At 40.5% G+C, this 24,853-nt stretch overlaps 1 protein-coding gene across 3 annotated transcripts in view; it reads right to left on the bottom strand.

Moving 5' to 3' along the window:
* Positions 1-24,853, bottom strand: part of ndrg4 (NDRG family member 4) — an 87,482-nt gene that overhangs the window by 40,215 nt on the left and 22,414 nt on the right. For 2 of the 3 annotated variants that reach the window (XM_036124946.1, XM_036124956.1), the window contains exons 2-3: positions 1,858-1,948; positions 30-188 (exon numbers count right to left, since the gene is read on the bottom strand). In XM_036124946.1, the coding sequence (XP_035980839.1) occupies positions 30-188; positions 1,858-1,935 (237 nt within the window). In that variant the 5' untranslated portion in view covers positions 1,936-1,948. The remainder of the gene's footprint in view (positions 1-29; positions 189-1,857; positions 1,949-24,853) is intronic. The other variant, XM_036124963.1, reaches the window with a different exon arrangement.

The raw sequence follows: 24,853 nt of genomic DNA, 5'->3' as shown, positions 1-24,853 counted from the left end.
GTCATGTTTCTGGTTGTTCTGGTAGTTACCGGGAGGACCCCGCTGGTCCGACGGCGGGTCTGGCGGAGCCAGTGCCGTGCGAAGGCATGCCAGCGGTGAGTGGGGCGGCGGGGGGGAGGGGGTTCATTAGGGGGCGCGGGGCTTTCGGGGCATGGGAGTCCCCCCGATGCCTCCTCTCCTTTATCCTGCTGTGTTGCAAAAACAACAAGCACAACAAGTTGGTTATTGGGCAACAACCAGGGCAGACAGCGCAGTAACATACAGTCAATATAACCCATGATCCTTGTAATTTACATTTTGATTTTCTGATGTTTGTTAGGTTCTGGGTGAGCTTCTTGTCCTTTTAATGTCCAAAGGATAAACATCTTGTCCCATTTCCTTATAGCTTTTCTGTTCCTGTCTTGCTCAGAAAGGTCAGGCTTAAGATTTGCAGCCTTCCTTTAATTAGAGTAGAGGAACAGCTGTAGGTCTTGAGCAGTTGGATTACTTCTCAAGCAACCGTAAACCAGGAATCTGCTCCATTCTTGCATGCTAAATAGTACTTTGAACCAATGACAGACATGAAAACTTTAACATTTCTTGACAAGATGTCAGTGCATTTTTTAACCTTTGTTTAACTTGTGTTGTAAAGGTGACCAGGAGCACAATGTCTAATATGTACTGTCTGCTCAACAGTTCTTTTGCCATTTATATCCCAATCTTGCCTTTACTTTTCCCATGTGAACTGAAGAAAGGATTTGTCAGACATGAATGGTAGTGGGTTTTACCTTTGTCTTGTGTAACAAGCAATCACTCATTGCTTTTAAAGGTCACCTACGCTGCAGAGCTGCAGACATTAAGTAAGTTGTGAGAGGCATCAGAGTGTGTGCTTAAGCAAAATAGGTCATTCACAGAATAAAACAGCGGCCAGTCAAGTCAGTCATGCAACATGTAACTGGATCAATGGCCTTCAATATTTACCAACAGAGAGTTATAATGAGTAGGCTCAATGACCTTTTCAACTAATCAATAGTGGTTAATGAGATTTGTACAAATGGATAGCATATTATGTTACTTCTCATCAAAAAACTGACCTCCTGTATCATTTGGATGCACCATATTCTTGACCAAGATAGTCACGGTTAAGTCAATCACTTTTGTCAGTGCTTGTCAGTAAAACTAAGGTTGGTACATGCAGACAGAGATGCTTTTTCTGGAAAGTGATTTTCTTTCTTTTTCAGTCATCCCTCACTGTGCCATTACGAATGTTCAGTCAGTCCTCTCTAGGCTTATCTGTGCTCTTATTTTAGCTCAAACAACTTTTATCTCCATAGGTGGTAAGGATAAAAACCAAGTCACTTGACTTAGAAAGTGTTAGAAAACTTTGAAGATATCATTAACAGTGTGCTTTTCGGGCATAAAACTTGCCTCTTCAAGTCACTTTTCCATCAGAGAAGTCTCCAGCATTTTCAGCATTCCTGCATCAAGAGGTATTCAAGAGCCCCTGATTTAGCCTCAGCCTCTACCTGTTGCTTATTGAATGGGTAAGTGGACTGGAATAAGTACCGTTTATGTAATCGCATCAGCCTATTCTCTTGTTTTTTCACTCTCTCAGTCTTTTTCTCTTCCTCTCAGAGATTAAATGAGCTCTCATCTTCTCACAGTGTTGTCATGGTTGGATAGAGTTCATTAATTTCCTCCTCCGCTGGTAAACAGGCCCATTGTCTAATTATAAGCCATCACAAATAATGAGCGCAAACATCTCAGTCTTATTATGCCAAGAGTTTTTAAAAGCCCTCACTAATGGTATGTGAATGCCCAGATAGAAGGGCTAATGGCAACAAAAAGTCATGCAAATGATAAACATGGTGGACTGACCATGTCTGTGTCCGGTCCTCTTTGCTCCAGCAGCAGGGGCTTCTCTTCCGTGATCTGTTGCTCCTTCATCCCTGCCATCCTGGACAGCAACCTACAAACATCATGGCAACACGGAATAAAAGTAACACATTTGAGGTTATCCTCAAATGTGCAAAACATATCTGAAAAAAATTAATGATCAGCATTTTGAATTTTTATCTCACTGTTGCATTTCTTCCCTGTGTTTTAATTGCTGCTTGATTAAATTATGCTACAGCATCACATTTCTATACAGCTAACTAAGCCTGAATTAGACATGTTACATTTATTTTTTTGCATGACCATTACACCTTAGAAGCAATGTTAAAAAAACACACACACAAGCATCACTTGCTAAAGTGCTTCTCAATTGTTGCATCAGTGACCCAATAATATGATTTACTCTCATGCTGCACTATGCAGATGTTTTGTCTGCGCTGATGAAGATTCACTCTCCTTGGCATGTTGAATATTAAAAGGGGCTTCGACAGTAGACAACTCCAAGCCATTTTGTGATTAATTTAGCAAATTATTATTTGACCTCTTGGGACCCTCTTAGACATTGAGCAGAATGTTGAACTTTCATTTCAAGATTGTCAAACAAGGATTATAGATTGAAGAAAACATTACACAGTGATGTCACAGCAAAAGTAACTTACTATGTCCCATCATAGTAGCATATAGTTCATTTTACACCTGTCATCCTTTATAAAGAGGCATTAACTAAAGGCACATCATAAGAAGCCTAAATATTTTATATGTAGAACTTCATTTTTGTCAAAATACACCTAATTACCTCACCTTAGATCTGTGCAAAATGCCTATTTAGATACGTGAACATTCATGGCAACACACTGTAAGAGAAATTGTTACAGCTTTCCTTAAGATAATTTGACAAATCTAATTATTAACTTCAAATGAAATTTAATTGAGATAAGGTAAGATAAGTAAGAAATGCCTTTAATGTCCCACAATGGGGAAATTCGGATGTGATAGTGGCAAAAACACATAGACAGTTATACACTAGATCGGTAATGAATAACTAGCTCTAAAGCAAAAGAGAATTAACTTATTAGAAATAAATTACAGCACAAGTATTGATAATATGGTATATTCAGATAAAAATATATAATAAATAGAGAAAGACAGAAACTGATTTACAGAACAATGTGAGAAAACTATGCAATATACCTCAGAGTAGGTAAAGCTTGTGCAAATGTAAATTAGCATCTGAGAGACAGTGTAAATGATTCTTGACCAGATCAAGAACCCATGCAACCATTAGCATGCTTGTAAACACAATGTTTTACGCATGTTTAGGAGGAATATTTGTATCACTCCTGTAGACCTGGTCTGGTCAATAGCTTTGGTTAGACTCCCCAGAGCTCCACCTACCCAGTTATCTCTAAAAATCATCTGGAGGGACTTCAATTTTCTTCAGTTGAATAAAAACAAAACAGAAGTAATAATATTTGGACCAATAGAGGAGAGATCAAAAGTTAGCACACAGCTTCAGTCGCTTCAGCTAAAAACCACCAATCAGACCCGAAATCTGGGTGTAGTGATGGACTCAGACCTGAACCTTCAAAAGCATCTAAAGACAATTACAAGATCGGCTTTCTACCACCTGAGAAACATTTCCAGGATTAAAGGACTAATGTCTCAGCAGGATCTGGAAAAACTAATCCATGAATTTATTTTTAGTCGAATAGATTACTGCAACGGTGTTTTCACAGGTCTGCCTAAAAAGTGGATCAGACAGCTGCAGCTGATCCAGAACGCTGCTGCCCGCGTCCTCACTAAGACTAAGAAAGTAGAGCACATCACTCCAGTTCTAAAGTCCTTACACTGGCTCCCTGTATCTCAGAGAATAGACTTTAAAATACTTCTGTTAGTCTATAAATCCCTAAATGGCTTAGCACCTAAATACATTACAGACTTGTTATCAGTGTATCAACCATCCAGACTACTCAGGTCGTCTGGCTCCAGCCTGCTCTGCATACCTAGAACCAGAACTAAACAAGGAGAAGCAGCATTCAGTTCCTATGCTCCACTTATCTGGAACAAACTTCCAGAAAACTGTAAAAGTGCGGAAAGCCTGAGTTCCTTTAAATCGAGATTAAAAACACATTTGTTTGAAATTGCCTTTGAATGTTCTAGTTAAACTGTTTTACTGTTTTTAATGTTCTTTTTTGTTTCTACAGTCTATCCCTACTTGCTTTTATTCCTATATTTTAACCATGTAAAGCACTTTGCATTGTCTCTGTACTGAATTGTGCTATATAAATAAATTTGCCTTGCCTTCATTGTTCTCAGATGCCAAAGGACTTGAAGTGGCTGGTTTCAATTGGGATCTCATCTAATTTAATTCTCCTCCTCAAATCCCATAATTATTTTGGTGAGTTGGTTTGAGCACCTCACTTACCCAGGAACCCTTTGTTTCTGGGGAAGTTTTACAACTGGTTGGTTCGCCTCCCAATTAAGTCTGGATGACTGGACAGACTAAAAGAAGTCTGTCAGCACCAAGGGACAAAATTACCTTGCCTGGAGTAGTGACACTAAAGCCTTATTCTGAAGCCTGTCCTGAATTAAACTCTCATAAGCAAGTGTCTGGCGGCTGGACTTTTACTGATGGGTTTTCACTGAAGCAGCCATTGGAACCGAATCACAGTCCTGGAGCTTTTATATTATTTAATTCTGATTCTGATTTATGAATCAAACCTGTAGCTAGATGCTGCTAGTCAAATGCACTTCTTAGTATATATCTGGGTAATGTTATGACACTATTTCTAAACAATGTAAAGTCCATTATTTTACAAGGAGGTATTATACCTAACTGGGAAACATTTGAGACATCTGCAAGACATCTGCACATCTGTGGATGTCCTAGGATATTTACCACAACATCATATCGTTAAATAATCAGATAAACATAAAATAAGAAAAAAAGTTCATGGCAGGACAATTACATGACATTAAACTAGTGTGACTTGTTTCACAGTGTAGAAGTAAGCACCTGATGTGTAAAACAAACAAACAAAAAAAAAAAAACAGGCACCTCAAAGTTAGGTTTGCTAAGTTACATCTGACTTTACCTCAGCACATTTGTTAATTTCCTGTGGACAGATAAATCCAGAACAGAGATGTTTCTCCCAATGATTCTAGACAGGTGTATTTAATTTGAGTGTTATTCATAGGGCATGACACAAGTACGCTCTTTAAACATAATGGTCTGATTCCTTTGTAAATTTTAAACAAAATGGTTAAAACATGAGAAATGTACTTTACTGCCTTTCTTATCATTGTCTTCCTTTACTTTTCAGGCTGTTTTTGTTTTCTTTGCTCTCCCACAATCTGTGCTTGGTCATACATTGTCCTTCAACAAAAAAAAATTATATCCATGTCAAAAGACAAATTATTATACTGTTTTAACCTTTATTCCATCATTATGTTTGATATTTTAAAATGCTTTATCATTTCAGCTAATTTGTGCTGTTTTCTGAAGCCTTTACAAAAGCACGGCTGAGTGGGATCCTTATAACAAACACACAGGAGCTGACATAGAGGCTATAGTGGAGCTTGGAAGCACAACGGCATTTTTTCCAAAGATAATACGTGGGCTGAGCCCTGATAAAAGCCCTAATCAGGACGGCGCGCTGTGTTTAAACACACAGCGCCGTGCAGTTTAAAGGCACATCAACACACGCCAAGAAAAGGGTCAGACAGCAATGAAACAACAATAGTGCTAGTTCGTGACATCAGCCCACCAACACAGAAACACGGAGTAGCATGACCACACTGTTACAGCTTCAGACGGTCGATGGCCTAAATTTTCCATGTTCAAACTGCATAATTTTACAGTAAGATTGTTTTTTTTGTATTAAATAACACTCTCGGTACAACTATACCTTTTATTTGATGCTGAGGTAAATATATGAGCTCAGATAAGTAGCTTTTTACAGGGCTTGAACTGCAAAAATCATTCATCGGGTATTTAAAAGTACCAGATAAAACCATACAAATGCTCGTACTGATATAAAACTCTCTCCTGTGACCCTTAATGTATTGCACATTTTACTGTGCATAAAATGATATGAATTGAACACTAAACAGTCCTGTTATAACGTATACAGGAGGAGCTCAACAATTTTGGTTAATTAGTATTAAAAATCTTTTGACCTAAATAGGGGATAATAGTATAAAAGTGTTTCTCCAATTTTCCACATTAATTCTTTAATGATGATCAAATTTTGACAGTGTACCAAACAATAATTTTAAAACTTCATAAAGTTACTATATTAAAATACAAATTTGAAAAGTAAATACTGAATAAACAGATTGCAATGTGTGGTTTAAAAACAGTGGACTAGATGAAAGGATTGTACTTTTGGGTTTAATCATGATTTAGCATTAAATATTCCCTTCTTGATTCACATCACACGTAGCACACATTTGCCTGTGCGAAATGAATGGAGTTTGCAGATGCTTCTAATTCTTAAAATAGATGCAAAGGTAGATCTGCTCCTAAAATAGACAGACCGGGCAGCCAGTATTTATCTGTACGGAAGTAGTTTAATGGCGTTTAAATGAGCCATTGTGAATGTGTTTATGTAAATTACAGCCACAGCAAATTGGTGACTTTCTGTGCTGCAGACACAACAAAACACTGGGTCAGGTATATTCCAGGAGGAAGAACTGATTCGCTCCAGTAAGGTTTCCTGTCTGATATTCTTGCAAATTATTTTTCAAAACAAATAAACTGTCTAAATAATGTTTGAAATCAAATTATTTGGGGTTTTTTAAACAAAAAAAGCAAAGTTAACAATTTTAGAATTTTCCAACAGATGCTTTACATGCAGAGATACAGAATTCAGATTGACTCTGTATAGAAAATCCATCTGTACTGCAGAAATGGAGGTGCTCTGGGGAAAAATGTATCCCCGTGGTAAATTTCATATGTAATTATCTAATGCAGTTTTACTTCAGTTTGTGATTTTTATTTCCCAACAAATCAGTTTAACTAATGCATCATTTCATCTTTCAAAATGAGAATTTTCACTCATTGATTTAAAAATCCATCATTCCTCTCGTCAGATGTTCCACTCAAACTGACGTAGGTGTAAATCGTTGCTTTTTGCTGGACTTTGACGGGTGGCGATTCTCATGCATCCAGAGAAACAGTGAACAGCAGGTGTAAAACGGCTACAAAAAAACGGAGAAGGCTGCAGTGCTTCATGAATTTCCAATTCAGAATACAAAATTGTCTCTAAAAACAGGTGCACTAGGTTAACCATGCCGAACGAATGCCCAAATTTAACCACAGCTTATTTACATGCCGGCCAGTGATAATTGTGTAAATTGTTATTTTATCTTTAAGAAGCTGGTACTCCTAGAACGGGCACCAGAGGGCATACTGAGTGCTAGTAATGCTTTTCAGTGGATCTTCTGGGCATCCGCTTTGTTTTGCGTCCTTCAGTCTCTGTTTGGACACTACTGCTCGACTCATGATGCCATCACTTATGCCATCTGGTGCCTGCTCTTCATCTTCCAGCTACTTTCAAATCCAAAACTTTACATTGTCCTCATTGGTCTGCGCATGTGCCATTTTTTTCCTAATTGAATCAATTATTCTCAATGTTTTTACCTTTATGCTAAACTAATTACACATATATATATATATATATATATATATATATATATATATATATATATATATATATATATATATATATATATAATATATATATAATTTTTTTTTTTTTTACTTTAACCTTTCTCTATAGTGAAAAAAGATCTTTTGACTACAGATAATGTCCTCCAACCCATCAAGCTTCTTTTTAAACCAAATGGTTTAACTTCTGGTTCCCATTTGAAATTTTTTTGCCTAACAGTTCATTTTATCCTGGGAAGTGAAGAAAATCACAGAAAAAGACAAGCATTCAATGCCCTTCTCTTTCTAAATGGAACAAAGCTACTTACCACACACTTTTTGGGAACGTTTTGCACATACCAGATTGAACCATAGATTTAACACAACATTGGACACATTCCTCAGAAATTTAGATCTATGATAATACAAATTGCACTGTTGTAGATTTGTCAGCTGTACATTCATGATGTGAATCTCCCATTCCACCACAGCCTAAATGTATGCTACTGGAGTGTAATGTGGTCATTGTGGAAACCAATGGAGTACAGCAAACTCAGTGCCATGTTCAAACTTGTTTAAGATGATTTGAGATTTGTGACATGTTACTGTGTACACAGTAACTATAGGGGTGTAGATATGGCCAGCAGTAATACTCTGTAGAGATTAATCAATGCTCCACTGGGCCCCAGGGTGTACCAAGACAATATTCCTCTCACCATTTCACCGCCACCACAACCTCCCTAAACTGCTGATACAAGATATGTTGTATCAATGATCTCATGTTTTCTTTTTTTTTTTTTGGCACTGGTGGCCATTAATTGATAGTAAGCTGATAAAAAATGGGGTTGAGAAAAAAGGGACAAGTAATGCATCAAACGTCTATGGACAGCAACTGGAAACCAGGATGGCTGCATTGAGGACTTAGCGCTCCAAACGTGTGTGGTATGCTCTACCCCTACACCACCACCACCACGGCCCGTGTTTTCACTCTGTTTACACCATATCTAACCTGAGCATCTGAATTGTGCTGCTAAAATAAAGATTCAATACACCAAGCAACATTTTTCCAATATTACATTGTTCATTTTTGTGAGCCTGTGAGAATCGTGTCCCTGGTTTCCTGTTCATATCTGACAGGATTGGCTGCTGTACTCCACATGCTTATTTGTGTGTTGAAAGATGGTATTCTGCATAAATAGTTGTAGCCAGTGATTACTTGAGCTACTGATGCTTTTCTATAATGTCAAAGCAGCCTGCCTGTTCTCCTCTTACATCAACTGAGCCCTTTTTTTCATTAAACAGCTGCTCTGACTGGATCCATCCATCATCTATTGTCTATATCTGCTCATCCAAGCAGTGACCTGGAGGAAGAATGTTCAAGGTAAATGGTTTCAGCTTTTCTATATGCTGATATTTTTGTGTCAAAGATCCTTATTTTATTGTTTTCTACTGGTCTAGGGTAACAGTCCAATTTTCTGAGAAAAACAACTTTGTGTTTTTACTAGCAGTAAACCATCATCATCAAGATTGTGAGCAGAAAATTTATGTTTTTGAATTGAATTACTGAAACTAATTCCTTTTTTAATGATATACTAATCTACTGAAAAACACTTTGTATATAACGTCTCAATGATTTGTTTAGATTATTCTATGTTGTTGTCTCATAGTTTACAATGTTTACATATAATGGAAAACGTGTCTTTCTGTCAAGGTTTTAGTTGCATGCTTTCTATATAACCGATGCAAAATAGTTCTTTCTATGTTGATATAAGTGTAGTTGATTTCTTTAGGCCAGAAGCTATTTTTAAGTCCGAATAATTAAAAGATCAGTTCCTGATTTGTGTGTGCTGAAGTAACACCTTCTTTATTCATTAATGTTTTAGCTTTTTTTTTTTTTTGCTTTTCTGCATATCAATTAAAAGCAACAAAAACATTATGTAGTGGTTGCTTTCCTGTTTACAAATTCACAAAACATAAAGAACATAAACATCAGGATATTAGGCACAGTAGGAATAAAAGGTTAGATGTACACTATGAATGCAATTATGTCAATTATGAGTAATGTTTGCTTTCTAGCAGCTTTCCTAGGTGAATTTTAATAAGGTTAAATAATCTTAAAATAGATTGTGAAGGATTTTACAATAATATATTATATTAAGATTTCTTTATACTTTAACATACTAGTGGAAGACTAAACTATTACTCTGTTATTACTCTGTTACCAAAGTATATGAACATAAACTTAGAAGTAAAAGAAAACTGTTTAGCATTTCTAAACACAAACAACTATAAAAACCTCCCCGTCTGTCGACCTCTATGTCATTCCTTTCTTTTTTTTTTTCATGTGCTCTGCTGCTCCTCCAGCACTCATTCAGCTTTATCTGGCTGGTTATATCAGACACTCTTAAAAAGACAAAACACAGATGCCAGTTACAGTCACCAAGCCGATGAAGAGTGTTTTTTTATCTTTTATACCCCGCAATGCTAGATTTATTGCTCAATACGGGAAATGGTCAGCAATAAGTCATTACGACATGGTTTTACCAGTTACATAGCTTGACATTACCATTACCATTCACCTACTGTGTTGTGACGGTAACTTATGAGCCTGTTTTCTCCTTCCTTCTGTTTATCACCTCCCTCTCTGTATCCTTCCCATCGTGACCAGTTTTTTAAATGGGTCAGTGTGACCTTCTACAGTCACTGGAATGGCGCTACAAGGGGTAATAATTAAGGGAACAGAACACGAACAACACCGTCAAAGGTCCATTTATCCCATTTTGTGTGCTGCTATCCTAAATTTGTGCTAACAGTAACAATTAGTTGCACATGTTTACCTGTCCAGTGTGCTTAAGGACAGATCTTAATTTGTGGGTGCGGTAGTGGTACAGGGGTAGAGTAGGCAGCCCATTTTTGGAGGTCTCAGTCCTCAATGCGGCTGTTCAGGGTTGAGTCCTGGTCTGTTGCACATAGCAGCGTGTCTTCCCCCCTCTCTACTGTCAAAAAAAGGCTAGTAGTCACTATATATATATATATATATATATATATATAATTAGATAATTACATATATATATATATATATATACATATATATATATATATATATATATATATATATATATATATATATATAATTACATATATATATATATATATATATATATAAGATCTTCACTCGTCTTCGACAGTCTGGGCAGAGATAGGTAGGACAACAATCAATTGATGCAATGCCACTCGTCAATTAATCTTGGGGGCTCGTCAGAAAATGACCAATCAGCTGTCACAATTTGCCCAAAGTGAAAAGCCTCTTAACTTACATGCAGACCCTTTAGCGCCGACAACCTTGCCGGGATATTATATTAAGCTAAGGATGATTTCATTAACAAAACGTCTGTAAAGCCGATGAAGAGTGTTTTTATCTTTAGAGCACCGCAGTGCTAGATTTACTGCTCAACACTGAAAAGTGTTAGAAATTACTCATTGCAGCACAGTTTTACCATACAGCTTGACAATACGATTAACATAAGCGTTCACCCACTGTGTTGCGACGGTAACTTATGAGCCTGGTTAAATGTTGCTGGTGGGGAAAGTGCAAATCAGACGAGCGTTATCATGAACGTCTAATGGGTGGAAAACAGTTTGTTTTTTCAAAACCTAACATGAGTCCAGAAAAATGTAATAGATATAAAAGACATCAGTGATCAACAGGGAACTACAGCACGACTGTCTGTATGAAGGTAGGTCAATTTCTGTTCATAAACATTGTATGCTTAATGGTTAAATTAAAGGGTAATAAACATTTCTTATTGAATATTACTGCATATTCTTCAGTGATGGTATCAAGGTGTTGGTCGTTTGTACCTGTAATCATTTATCAGCTGGTTTTGCTGTCCTTTTTATATCTCTCTTTGCAGGTATAGAAGCAGACTCAGATGATGTTATATTGCTCTCCCTTTTCTCTCCTTTCTCTTTCACCTTTTCTCCTTTTTAGCATTCTGTCTCATCTGTTTCTCTCTTTTTTCCCTCTTTTTACCCATTTCAGTGTCCATTGAACATGAAATAGTCCCAGCATAAAATCTAATAAAGCTTCTCTTCACTTGCGAAAGTAAAATCTGTTGGGCTCTTTTTGACATTAAGACAACAATTCTTACAATTCTGCCAAACAGAACACGATGAATAAATAGGCAAATGAAAGGGTAATGCTTGACGCTAGTTCTGCTGTGTTTCATATGTTCTGGATATCTGTATGTTACAACTTCTGGTTGCCTAAGTTGAGTCTTTTTTCAGGAATGATCAGGTAACATGACTGTACTTTTCCACAAAGTGTTCAATATGTAATGTAATGTAAAATTTGCACTCATAATACAGAATTTCTCTCTAAATTCTTGCCATGGATAGCTCAATGGCAGCATAAAAACATCTATTGCAGTTTACAGAAACTGTTTTGATTTACTAATATGTATTTTATGTTGGGTATTAAAATGGGGGCATTAAGTTTGATTTGATTTGTCTGTGGTTACCCTGACACGATTTACAACTGATCTGAACATTCCCCCCCCCCTGTCCTTTTTGCGTTAATGTTGATAGATAAGGCAGAAATGCCTCCGTTTAGGCTGTGAGCTTCACTCTTCCCGGCATCACAGCGTCTTTGTTGTCCAGGGTTAGCTCGGCCTGGGCTACACTTCCACATGAGCGGAGCAATCTTACAGTTGGTGTCACATCAATTGTAATATTGTGAGTGCATGTTTAAATGTGCCAAATTAGTTCCCCTTGTCTCCTAGACAGAATAACTGAGGTAGATAAATAATTGGAGAACCAAATAAAGGCGAGATGACTATGGTTACATATTTTGATGGGTTACTGCATAAATAGTTTTTATACACATTATTCCTTGTATAGGGAACTTTCCAGTTACAGAGAGAAGAAGCTGTAAGAAGCAGTGAAGGGGATGTGCATGGTCCAACAGTGAGCTTTGAACCAATGATTTTGCTGACCCAGCAATGTTACAGACTGACCCTTCTCTAGTCTTTACAGATAATACAAGAGAAAAGAGAGGACCATAATCTCAAACACACTTCACCAGGGGGAACAACGGGATCCCGTGAGGCTCAGAAGAAGCAAAACAAAAAAGCAAAACCAGCACATATCAGTTGATCATGCTGGAAAACTTCGATCTGTGTTTAAATGCAATGAAATTGCACCAGGGAAATATGTCACACGTGAGATCAGATTAAATAAGTGAGCTTTAACCATTTTTAAAACTTAAGATTAATTTAATGGTTATGAACCATGGAACTCTTTTCTGGACTAAACAAACAAAAAATAGCTAAGGCAGAAAAAAACAAATACAAAATGTTTATGAGTTCAGAGAGCGGTAAATACTTCACTTCTTTACATAGTAAGGATCTCCCAGCTGGGACCTGGAAATACTCGCCCCTACCATATGTGGAAAGGGGTGTAAATTTAGGGAGCCTGATAAGCAAGATAGCAGTACAAGGTTGAAGACTGATAGTACAGGGTTAGCTGTTGAGGTTTTTTTTGTTTTTATGTGTCCCTAGACTTTCAAGTGTTGGGCATGCAGGGCCTCATTCTTTCATACACCGTCAAGGGTTTGTTCAAATATCCATTAGAAATAGAAAAATCTACTTCGAAAGGGCTTGGAACCAAAATAAGATATTGAAAATTAGGCCTTTCTAGCTGCTGTGAACTTTCCTAGCTTTTTGTGTGAAGAAAATAAACTAAAAATGAATACTTAAAAAATAACTAAGCTTCAGTAGTAACATTTCTAATTAGTAATACAATAACATGCACTTTTTTTAGTATGATCTTTCTTAATGTTGTCCACCATTAATTGTAGATCTGTGCTTACAAATGCAGTTTGAACTAATAACCGTGATTTGCAGCTCTGCCTATAAAAGCTGTCAAGCCTTTAACTGCTAATCTATATAGATGCTCCATAAAGCTCCGTGCTTAGCTATATTTAGATAGATAGGAACTTTATTAAACCCTTGAGAGAAATTGTTGCGTTATAACAGCATTAATAAAGTGATTTAGAGCAAAACAGACATGAGAAAAATAAAAACCCTGGTGTGCATAACAGTATTTAACATGAAAACACTAGTTTTTTAAGCTGTGCAAGGAGGACAGATTAATAATTTATCTTAACAGTACAGTATATAATGACATAGATTTAAAAAAATGAGTAAATGGAATGTCCAGATAATATTATTGTTTGTTCAAGAACCTAATAGCTGCTGCATATAGAGCTTACCTTCCTGATCAGACTGTTATTCAGAAATGACAGGTAGTGTTGAAAGGCTTTTAAACATAAAAAAGTGCTCGCCCCATAACATAACATAATGTATTCTGTTTTAGTGTTTTGCCACACTTAAATGTATCAGATTTTCCAGAGTTTGTTTTCAAATCACTTTTTCTCCTCTGTTTGTTGTTTTAGGTACAGCACTTTGAATTGTCTCGTCACTTTATAAATAAACTGCCTTGCCTTGCCTATTCTTTAGAGAATTGTTCCAATTCATCCATATCGGAGGATATTGGAGCATGAAAGCCTTGAGTAAGGTCATACCCCAGTCTCCTATTGATCTGATTTAAGTCTGGACTTTGAGAAGGGCACTCCAAAACATTAATTTAGTCTTGATATTGGCAAAACAGAGATGGGCTTACTGGTGTGCTTCGGGTCATTGTCCTGTTGGATACCCTAAGTTCAGTTGCTTCCAAACTGATGGTCAAGAGCAAATCACCCTAAAATGTAAAAATCTCTTTTTATAAGCCTGATAGCTGCCTTATTAACAAAAAATGGGACTTTCAGTATTAATGTTGTTGTTTCCACTGATTAGTCCTTGGGATTCTCATTGTTATATTTCTGCTTTGTCTCTGCTTCTTCTTGTTTCTCTTCCAATGCTTTGTCTAGTGTTTGACATTGTGCATTTTCCAAATCACTCCTTCTCTGTCTCTAAGCATCTCCTCCTTTTGTCTTCACAGGCTTTGACATTTTACCTCTCCTTCTGTCACTCCAGCATCTCCGTCTTGCAGCTGCCCTCCCTCACTTTCTCTGGTTTGCTCTTGGTTTTTTTTCTTCTCTCACACCTCATCTCATCCTCCCATGTCTGCCTTTCCCCCCAGCCGATCTCATCCCTTTTTTTATATTATAGCTCACTGTGATATGGTTATGCAAGACCTCAGATTTTAAAATCAATTAGTGTTGCCATTTTATCAGCTATATCAGGCATCATGATGCCAGTATCAGTGGTGGAAAATGCCATCTCTTCTGTTTCTTGTTCGGTGATTGACTAGACTCATTCATGTATTATCAGGGATAAACCAAAGTTGTGTCCTAATAAGGAACACTTTTTCAGTCTTTTTCCATTTGTCTTTACCTTAAGACTTTTACCATATTACTTACACATGTATTACATATTTACTTTTTACATATTTACTGGTGCTTTTATAATTTGTGATGGAACCCTTGAGACATTTGTTATTTCTCTTAGCATTGTAAAAGCTGATGTCGTGTTTAATTTGCTATGACATCCACCCAGCATCTACCCAGCAAATACTGGCTGCTACCCTCATGGGTTTCTTTGTGGGAATAAGCTTTCTCTCTGCAGAATGATTGACTTAAAATTTTGGAAATTACCTTGAATGTATAGTGGATGATTACTTTTTCGGCTTCAGGTTCCTGGGGTATGGCCTTATCTATTGATGTTCCCACATGGCAATCATTGTGACCCGCTCACATAACGTCAATGTGCGTGCTTGTTCCTTGCTAGTTTCCTCTCCACATGTGCAGTTCAAGACTTTATGGATCCAGTGAGCTTCGGTTTCAGCCGGTCATTGTAGCTCCGCTGCTCTCACCGTATACTTTGAAAATGGTTGAGACTTGCAAGAAGCGGACATGCCTCAGAAGAAAGAAATAAGACCTGATCGTATTTGGGAGATTCTTTCATGCGATCCCCCTGAGGAGCGGAACAGCAGGTAAGACGGTCTTGCACATACACAGTTATTCAAAAAGTGACTTTGCCGTTTCTTAGCTACACTTCTGGAAAAAAATTACTTTTAACTTATTTGGTGGCAATGTCTTTTACACCTTGGTAATATGTTAACACACCTTTATTCCCCAGAGCAGCAAACTGCTAAAGCCCCTGCTTTTGAAGAGGTGGTCACAGTCACCGCTGATAGGCCTATTACCATATTTTCTGACTATAATTCACTCAGGACTATAAGTCTCATTTGCTTAGAAACCTTTTCACTCAATTCAAGACTAAAAACTGACATTTAATCTGGTAAGGCAACGTATTCAAATACACAACTGCATCCACAACCGACTAAATAATATGAAACATACTGGGGGGGTTGAATGGCGTAAATTAGCATAACAAGCTAGCAACTCCAACTGGCAGGGTTCTTGCCAGCGCATTTGAGCGTAAATGGACGTTACGCTGAAAGTTGTCATAATTATGCTTAAATTAGACCATGAGCATAACAGTGCTACGTGCTAAGCTAACAGTACGACACGGATGTTTGAGAGCAACATAAAGCTCACGTGCCGAAGCGAAGTTGTAAAGTGCCCAGACAACAGAGCTGTAAGCTAGCGCTATCTGTTGTTAGCTTCACTGACAGCCCAAAAACAGGGTTCGATCGCGGCCTGGGTACTCCCTTAGAGCTGCACCATGCAACCACACTGTGTGAATGCATACTGACACAGCAACACAACATACAAACATGTGTTCAGTCTTTGTTGTCTTTAAGTTAATGGTTCAATTAATTTTTAAGTGGTACAGGAGCAGCATTTAGTTTTCACAAGCCTAGTGAGCCCTCCTGTGGCTATGGACAGTAATGTTTACTCATTTGTTCGTGTTGGTCAGTGTAATTTACTATTCAAATCTGATATATAAGTTACACCTGACTATAACTCGCAGGACCGGCCAAATTATGGAAAAAAAAAGTCCGACTTATAGTCTGAAAAATTCTGTAAGTGCATTTGATTAGCAGCAGTTGGCTGCTACCTTCCTAGTTAAACTCCTTTGAACTTGCAGTGGTGTATAGTTTTATATACACAGCTTCTCCATATTGGCTTAGTATTTTTTTAATAAACAATGACAAATTGGGATTAGCTTCCATGGTTTTGTACACCTGAGGTTAGATTTAAATAAGTTCAGAACCTGGTGAAGAACAGATAATCTTCATCACTTTCTGATACATAAAACCCTAAAACCCTTCCAGTCATCAAGTACTCTGCTGCTATGACTAAAATAGAATAGAAACAACCAATATCAAAACAAGAGAGCAGGATTCCAGGAAAAAACATTAAAAGTCTATTTACAGGATTGATTTGAGACAGTTGTGTTTGAAATTTTGATGAACTTTGAAACCCAAAGTTTAACTAAGACTTCTATGATCCTAATAATGCTTTAGGTCCATGCCACTCTGCCCCTCAGGACACTGAGAGGATCACTGAGGCATGCAGTCCGCTTTCCACAGAGGAGAGCCGAACTTCAAAATCTATCTTCGTCACTGACTGTGCTCAGACAGGCAGTCAGTGTGTCAGTGGGGGGAACTATTTCCTGTTAACTCTTTTGTGAAGAATAAATGCTGCCAGGAGAAGAATAAAACACTTTTTTTCTATTACTGAATTAGGTCTTGAGTGGAAAACGCAGTCGGCATTTTTCAAACCATAAGAGAACAAAATGAATTGGTCCTCTTTTCTTTCTCCTTCACGTCTCTCCTTTCTGTAGCTTTTCCCAGACAGGGTTGCCGTGACAACCCAGCTGGGTCCAATGGCGTCTGGCTCAGCCTGTCCTTTTTTCTTTTCAAGTTATGCATTCATATTTTCCTCCACCATACTAGAGTACACATTAACAGAGTTTAACAATGACGTCAAATGTGTTCACATAGTCATGTCTGTGCTTTTCTAAATATAACGACTTCTAACTAAGATGATAAACTGAACTTCAAAAATATGTCTCCACCTGAAAATGATGAGAGCAAATATCCAAAAGAATAATGCCACAAACCTTAAATAATTGCTCATTTTTTAATGAAGAATCCACTGACAAGTCGTTTGCATTGAAAAGTAGCTTCAGAGTTAATATTTAGTTTTTCTGGGATATCCTAGATTATGGCAATTATCGGATAAGTTAGGGTTGGTTTGCATTTTAAATAATGCCAACAAACAAGTAATACATGATGATGCGTTTGTCCAATGCATTAAGATGAGCCATGCATCAGACAAACTACTTGTTTACTACACCTTGCTTGTTGAATGAGAACTATAATTAAATGGCATATAATTTTGTACAAAATAAACTTGATTAAAACTCAAGAGTAAAATTGGATGGTTTTTGTATGGTTAGATTCTTAATTTTTAACCTTTTGTGATCCTAAAAGGGACAATTTAGAACAATTGGGAGAAGAAAACATTAAGGTTACAACCCCCCAGCACATATTCCAGTCTGCTCAGGACAAGGAGAAAGAGCCTTGTTATGTCCAAACTGTGAAGCCAGTTTTAATGCTGCTGGGACTGTCTCCACACAGCTGGCACTCTTTCAACCTTTGGGTTCACGACACATTTGGACACAGAGGAAAACACTGCTTCATTTTGACTGGACAGCAGTGATGGCTCTTGCTCTGCGTTTGGATGTCTCGAGGTTCTGAGCTGTCGTTGCTTAATGATGTCCGGCACACCTCAAAGAAGGGTGAAAACTAAAAAAAAAATGCATCTCACAGACCTCCGCACAAAAATAAACTAACTTTATGCAGCGTACCATCCGAAATAAACACTTTTTATAACTGCAGCTTCAAAGAGCTCTGATTACACAGTTTGGTCAGGAGCAGCCAACCAGGAATGGGGTGTTACGAAATGTAATAGTTAATTTGACAGCATACAGCCAATCAGCTAAAAGGAGACTCAAGGAATTTAAGAAAAGTCAGCCAACAATAGTTTGTTTCATCAAAACAGGTGTCTGTTGTAAATAAGATCTTGTATCTCTACAAGACAACCTGTATAAATAAAAATTAAATAAATTACAAAAATTGCAATAAACAAAGAATGCTGCTCACTTATGAGACAAACACAGGTGTGAAACCCAATTTTTGCCAATATGACTATTTGAACTTAATGAAGCATCATTACTCTTCTCCATTCTCTGCTCTCCTGCATTATGTTGCACACAAAGCTCCTCTTTCTTTCTCTCCATTCCCAAGCTTGTCTTGCCAAATTACACATTTCACAGTCACACCACTGTAACCTTCTTTTGTGACTGTCTTCCCTCCACTGCCGGGACATAAAGGGCTCCAAAGCTCCTTTTGTGTGCTGTTTTAAGTCTTGCAGTTGTGCAGTTTGTAAGTAACCATCTGAAAAACATGTTTTCCCAAACAGAGGACTGGACATTGGACTTTGAGACTTTTAGAGCTCATTGTGCTTCCTCGATTAAAAATAACTAAGCTTCCTTAACACAAATGTGTCCTTGAAGAGTCCGGTTTAAGACTGCCTTTTTTTTATATATATCTGTAAAGGTCTTCTCCTAATAAATACTGAAATGTTGGCTCTTTGTCTGTCCCGTAACCACTGAGTCCTGATTTGAGATAACATAAATCATAGTTCCTCATAGCCTTGTAGCTTTTATTGCTTGCAGGTCTTTTAAAAACCTCTTAAGGAGGGCAACAGTTTTATACTAACTGTTGCAATAATAACATGTATGATAGGAAATTTCAATGTGTTAGTGTTTTTAAAGAATATAACTGTTATCAGATATGAATTAAAATTGCACACTGTATTTAGCCACGTGTCATACAATAATGTGTTGCTGACTCACAAAATCAGTAGAAACTCAAGGTGTGTTTGAAGTTGGACCTCGAGTGAGAACAGTGATACATCTAAGGACCTAAGTTAAGCGCATTGAAGCAGCGTGTTGGAATAAAACTAGGATTTGCTGATTGTTTTTGCCGCTAACTAGGGCTAGCAATATAATCGATGAGAATGCATTTCCCTAAATTGGTCTTCAAGCATTAAAAGGAACATGTTGATACATAGACTGTGTACGGCACATGTACCGTTAGAATACTGCAGATACAAATCGTCATGAGTGCAAATAAGTAGCTTATTCCTGCAACTTTTGCAATATTTTAATTGTGCAGCAGTCATATTAGACACCAAGCTCAGGACTTGCTGGACATGTCTGATTTTCCTCTGATTTCAGAGGGGGTTCTTGTGTTTGGAAAGTCTGATTCCCCAGTACAAAGAGAACACTCTGCTTTGGATTGCAGAGCTCATAATATCTAACTCTATTTTGGCACACTTGCTGCAGTTGCCTTTATAAACAGTAGTAGTCGCTAAAGACAAAAAAACAAAACACTCCTCTGCACGAATGGCAGCAGAAGCAGAGCCCTGCATGATTTCATTCACAAATGTAACATTTCTGAACAGGATTGCTTTTACCAACATAAACCAATGGATGAATATAGATTTGATTTAAAAACCACATCAAATTCAGGCTGTTCTACTAATGCACTCACATCGTAAACATGTGTCCATGATTCAGCACAATCAGATTAATCTTCAAATCCCTAGTCTTCCTTATCAAATCTAGATTACCCCATATATGGACCCATCTCTGTTATTAGATTTTGATAGACTTTTGTTTAACCTTTCCATGTATCATAAGCATATATGATAATCCATTTTCAGCTCTGCAGCTTTTCCAGCCAGTAAAATCCTCCAAGGCAATAGTTTTGATTGATGTCAAATGTTTGTGGGGGATGTGCTCTCTGTGTCTACAGAGAGACATGAGAGGCCCAAAGAATACTACAGCAAAAGTACAACTGCAACTATTACAGCTCTTCTCAGGTACTTTATTCAAACCAAGCCATATTCAGGCATTACAAATAAATCTACAGCAAAATCTCTCTGACAGGTCAACTTAACTATTTTAGATCTAATCGCTATCTTTAGGAATGTCACCTCTCTGGTGGGGAAGGAGCCTGAGCTTGTGCGCGAGGTTGAGAGGTTCCGACTAGAGATAGTCGGACTCACCTCGACGCACCGCTCTGGCTCCGGAACCAGTCTCCTTGAGAGGGGCTGGACATTCTTCCACTCTGGAGTTGCCCATGGTGAGAGGCGCCGAGCTGGGGTTGGCATACTTGTTGCCCCCCATCTCGGTGCCTGCACGTTGGGGTTTTCCCCGGTGAACGAGAGGGTGGCCTCCCTCCGCATTCGTGTGGGGGGACGGGTTCTGACTGTTGTTTGTGCTTATGCGCCAAACAGCAGTTCAGATTACCCACCCTTTTTGGAGTCCTTGGAAGGGGTACTGGAGAGTGCCCCTCCTGGGGACTCCCTCGTTTTGCTGGGGGACTTCAACGCTCCATGGGCAATGACAGTGGGACCTGGAGGGGCGTGGTTGGGAGGAATGGCCCACCTGATCTGAACTCGAGTGGTGTTTTGTTGTTGGACTTCTGTGCTCGTCATGGATTGTCCATCACAAACACCATGTTCAAGCATAAGGGTGTCCATATGTGCTCTTGGCACCAGGACACCCTAGGTCGCAGTTCAATGATCGACTTTGTTGTCGTTTCATCTGACCTGCGGCCGCATGTCTTGGACACTCGGGTGAAGAGAGGGGCGGAGCTCTCCACCGACCACTACCTGGTGGTGAGTTGGCTCCGATGGCGGGGGAGGAAGCCGGTCCGACCGGGCAGGCCCAAACGCACTGTGAGGGTTTGCTGGGAACGTCTGGCGGAGTCCCCTGTGAGGCGGAGCTTTAACTCCCACCTCCGGGAGAACTTTAAACACGTCCCGAGGGAGGCGGGGGACATTGAGTCTGAATGGACCATGTTCCACGCCTCTATTGCTGAGGCGGCTAGTCGGAGCTGTGGCCGCAAGGTCGGTGCATGTCGTGGCGGCAACCCTCGAACCCGCTGGTGGACACCAGTGGTGAGGGAAGCCGTCAAGATGAAGGAGGAGTCCTATCGGGCTTTTTTGGCCTGTGGGACTCCGGAAGCAGCTGATGTGTACCGGCAGTCGAAGCGGCAGGCGGCTCGGCTGGTCGCCGAGGCAAAAACTCGGGCGTGGGAAGAGTTCGGAGAGGCCATGGAGAAAGACTTCCGTACGGCTTCGAAGCGATTCTGGTCCACCATCCGGCGTCTCAGGAGGGGAAAGCAGTGCAGTACCAACACTGTTTACAGTGGGGGTGGTGTGCTGCTGACCTCGACTCGGGACGTCGTGCGTCGGTGGGCGGAATACTTCGAAGACCTCCTTAATCCCACCAACACGTCTTCCATTGAGGAAGCAGAGCCTGAGGACTCTGGGTCGGGTTCTCCCATCTCTGGTGCTGAGGTTGCCGAGGTTGTTAAAAAGCTCCTCGGTGGCAAGGCTCCGGGGGTGGATGAGATTCGCCCTGAGTACCTTAAGGCTCTGGATGTTGTGGGGCTGTGTTGGTTAACGCGGCTCTGCAACATTGCGTGGACATCGGGGGCAGTTCCCCTGGATTGGCAGACTGGGGTGGTGGTCCCCCTATTTAAAAAGGGGGACCGGAGGGTGTGTTCCAACTACAGAGGAATCACACTCTTAAGCCTCCCTGGTAAGGTCTATTCAGGGGTTCTGGAAAGGAGGGTCCGTCGGATAGTCGAATCTCGGATTCAGGAAGAGCAGTGTGGTTTTCGTCCTGGCCGTGGAACACTGGACCAGCTCTATACCCTCAGCAGGATTCTTGAGGGGGCATGGGAGTTTGCCCAACCAGTCTACATGTGCTTTGTGGATCTGGAGAAGGCATTCGACCGTGTCCCCCGGGGGATCCTGTGGGGGGTACTCCGGGAGTATGGAGTACCGGACCCTTTAATAAGGGCTGTCAGGTCTCTGTACGACCGGTGTCAGAGTCTGGTCCGCATTGCCGGCAGTAAGTCGGACTCGTTTCCGGTGAGAGTTGGACTCCGCCAAGGCTGCCCTTTGTCACCGATTCTGTTCATAACTTTTATGGACAGAATTTCTAGGCGCAGCCAAGGTGTTGAGGGGATCCGCTTTGGTGGCCTTAGGATTGCGTCTCTGCTATTTGCGGATGACGTGGTCCTATTGGCTTCATCAGGGCGTGATCTACAGCTCTCACTGGAGCGGTTCGCAGCCGAGTGTGAAGCGGCCGGGATGAAAATCAGTGCCTCCAAATCCGAGACCATGGTCTTGAACCGGAAAAGGGTAGAGTGCCTTCTCCGGGTTGGGGAGGATGTCCTGCCCCTAGTGGAGGAGTTCAAGTATCTTGGGGTCTTGTTCACGAATGAGGGGAAGATGGAGCGGGAGATCGACAGGCGGATTGGTGCAGCGTCTGCTGTGAAGCGGGCGCTGTACCGATCCGTTGTGGTGAAGAGAGAGCTGAGCCAAAAGGCGAAGCTCTCGATTTACCGGTCGATCTACGTTCCTACCCTCATCTATGGTCACGAGCTTTGGGTCGTGACCGAAAGAACGAGATCCCGGATACAAGCGGCTGAAATGAGTTTTCTCCGTAGTGTGTCTGGGCTCTCCCTTAGAGATAGGGTGAGGAGCTCAGTCATCCGGGGAGGACTCAGAGTAGAGCCACTGCTCCTCCACGTCGAGAGGAGCCAGTTGAGGTGGCTCGGGCATCTGGTCAGGATGCCTCCTGGACGCCTCCCTGGAGAGGTGTTCCGGGCACGTCCCACCGGGAGGAGGCCCAGGGGAAGACCCAGGACACGCTGGAGGGACTATGTCTCCCGGCTGGCCTGGGAACGCCTTGGGGTTCCTCCTGAGGAGCTGGCCCAAGTGGCTGGGGAGAGGGACGTCTGGGCCTCCCTACTAAAGCTGCTACCCCCGCGACCCTACCCCGGATAAGCGGAAGACGACGGACGGACGGACGGACGGACGGACGGACGGACGGACGGACGGACGGACGGACGCTAGAGGAGGCCCAGGGGAAGACCCAGGACACGCTGGAGGGACTATGTCTCCCGGCTGGCCTGGGAACGCCTTGGGATTCCTCCTGAGGAGCTGGCCCAAGTGGCTGGGGAGAGGGACGTCTGGGCCTCCCTACTAAAGCTGCTACCCCCGCGACCCGACCCCGGATAAGCGGAAGACGACGGACGGACGGACGGACGGACGGACGGACGGACGCTATCTTTAGAACAGTATGCTAGTCAGTTCTGTCATTTGTTTTTTTTGCTGTTTTGTTTTACAATAGTATTTAATCAAGACAAAATCTATCAAACAAAAAAACATTTCTGCCTGCACATACCTTGGTTTCTATCACATAAGGCACAAAGCAACTGATCAAAGATCTTTTGGGTTCATCCATTTGTAATTTCTTTTTAGTCTTTTCTTCATTATGCTTCCACAAAATTCCTTCCAAAAGATGTTTTCCTTGTGTTCTTTATAACTGTAGTAAAAAGACCAAGTCGTTTATGAGAAAATTGCACCACCCCCCACAGTGAAACATGGAGGTGGAAGCATCATGCTGTGGGGATGCTTTTCCTCAGCAGGCACGTGGAAGCTGGATAGAGTTCAACAATGCAGCTTAATAATGGGAAAATGAAACATGGAGATTAACCTTTAGTAGGAGAACATCCGGAGCTACAATACAATAGTTAAGATCACAGCATATTCATGTGTATGACCTGTTGAAGTCTAACCTGACAACAGCCAGCTGCATGTCTCGCTTCGCCTAGCTCCACTCACATACATCTGGGACATGGCTCATTGAAAGTGATTTCCCCAACCAAATTTATGGTCTGGCCAATCAGGACGCAGGGCGGGTGTTTCCTGGATGTGACGTAGTGGAGAAGCGACCGTGAGATTCCAACAACAATGGCGGCTCGCATCGAGGAAGCAAGCGTTAGCATTGATGCTGCTATTTCTTCTGTGTTGTCCAATCTATCTGATATTGTTTCATTAAAAGAACATCAGAGAACGCCTCTGAAGGCTTTTGTTGGTGGAAACCATGTTTTCGCCCTTCTCCCGACCGGATTTGGCAACGTGGACGCGCCCCGGAGCAGTTAGCGGTGAGCTCGAACCATACAAGGAGGCCTTTAGTCCTCAACGCGGTCGGCCCGGGATCGACTCCGACCCGCGGCGCTTTGCCGCCTGTCTTCCCCCCTCTTTCTGTCAGCACACTGTCAATAAAATGCGTGCCACTAGAGCCGCAAACACAAGTTTTTTTTTTCCTGCGTCGGTCTCATCAGCGTCACGGGTTAGCTTCGGTGTGAGTGGTTGAAATAGCACGTTGATAAAGATGACAGACAAGTGGCTTATCCAATCATATGCAAGGAGTTTTGATAAGGCCCAGCCTTCAGTAAAGGCAATTCCTATCGCGGTGTCCC

Source organism: Fundulus heteroclitus, chromosome 2, assembly GCF_011125445.2.
Source record: "Fundulus heteroclitus isolate FHET01 chromosome 2, MU-UCD_Fhet_4.1, whole genome shotgun sequence".
Classification (NCBI taxonomy): Eukaryota; Metazoa; Chordata; class Actinopteri; order Cyprinodontiformes; family Fundulidae; genus Fundulus; species Fundulus heteroclitus.
This window is presented reverse-complemented; position numbering and strand designations above follow the sequence as displayed.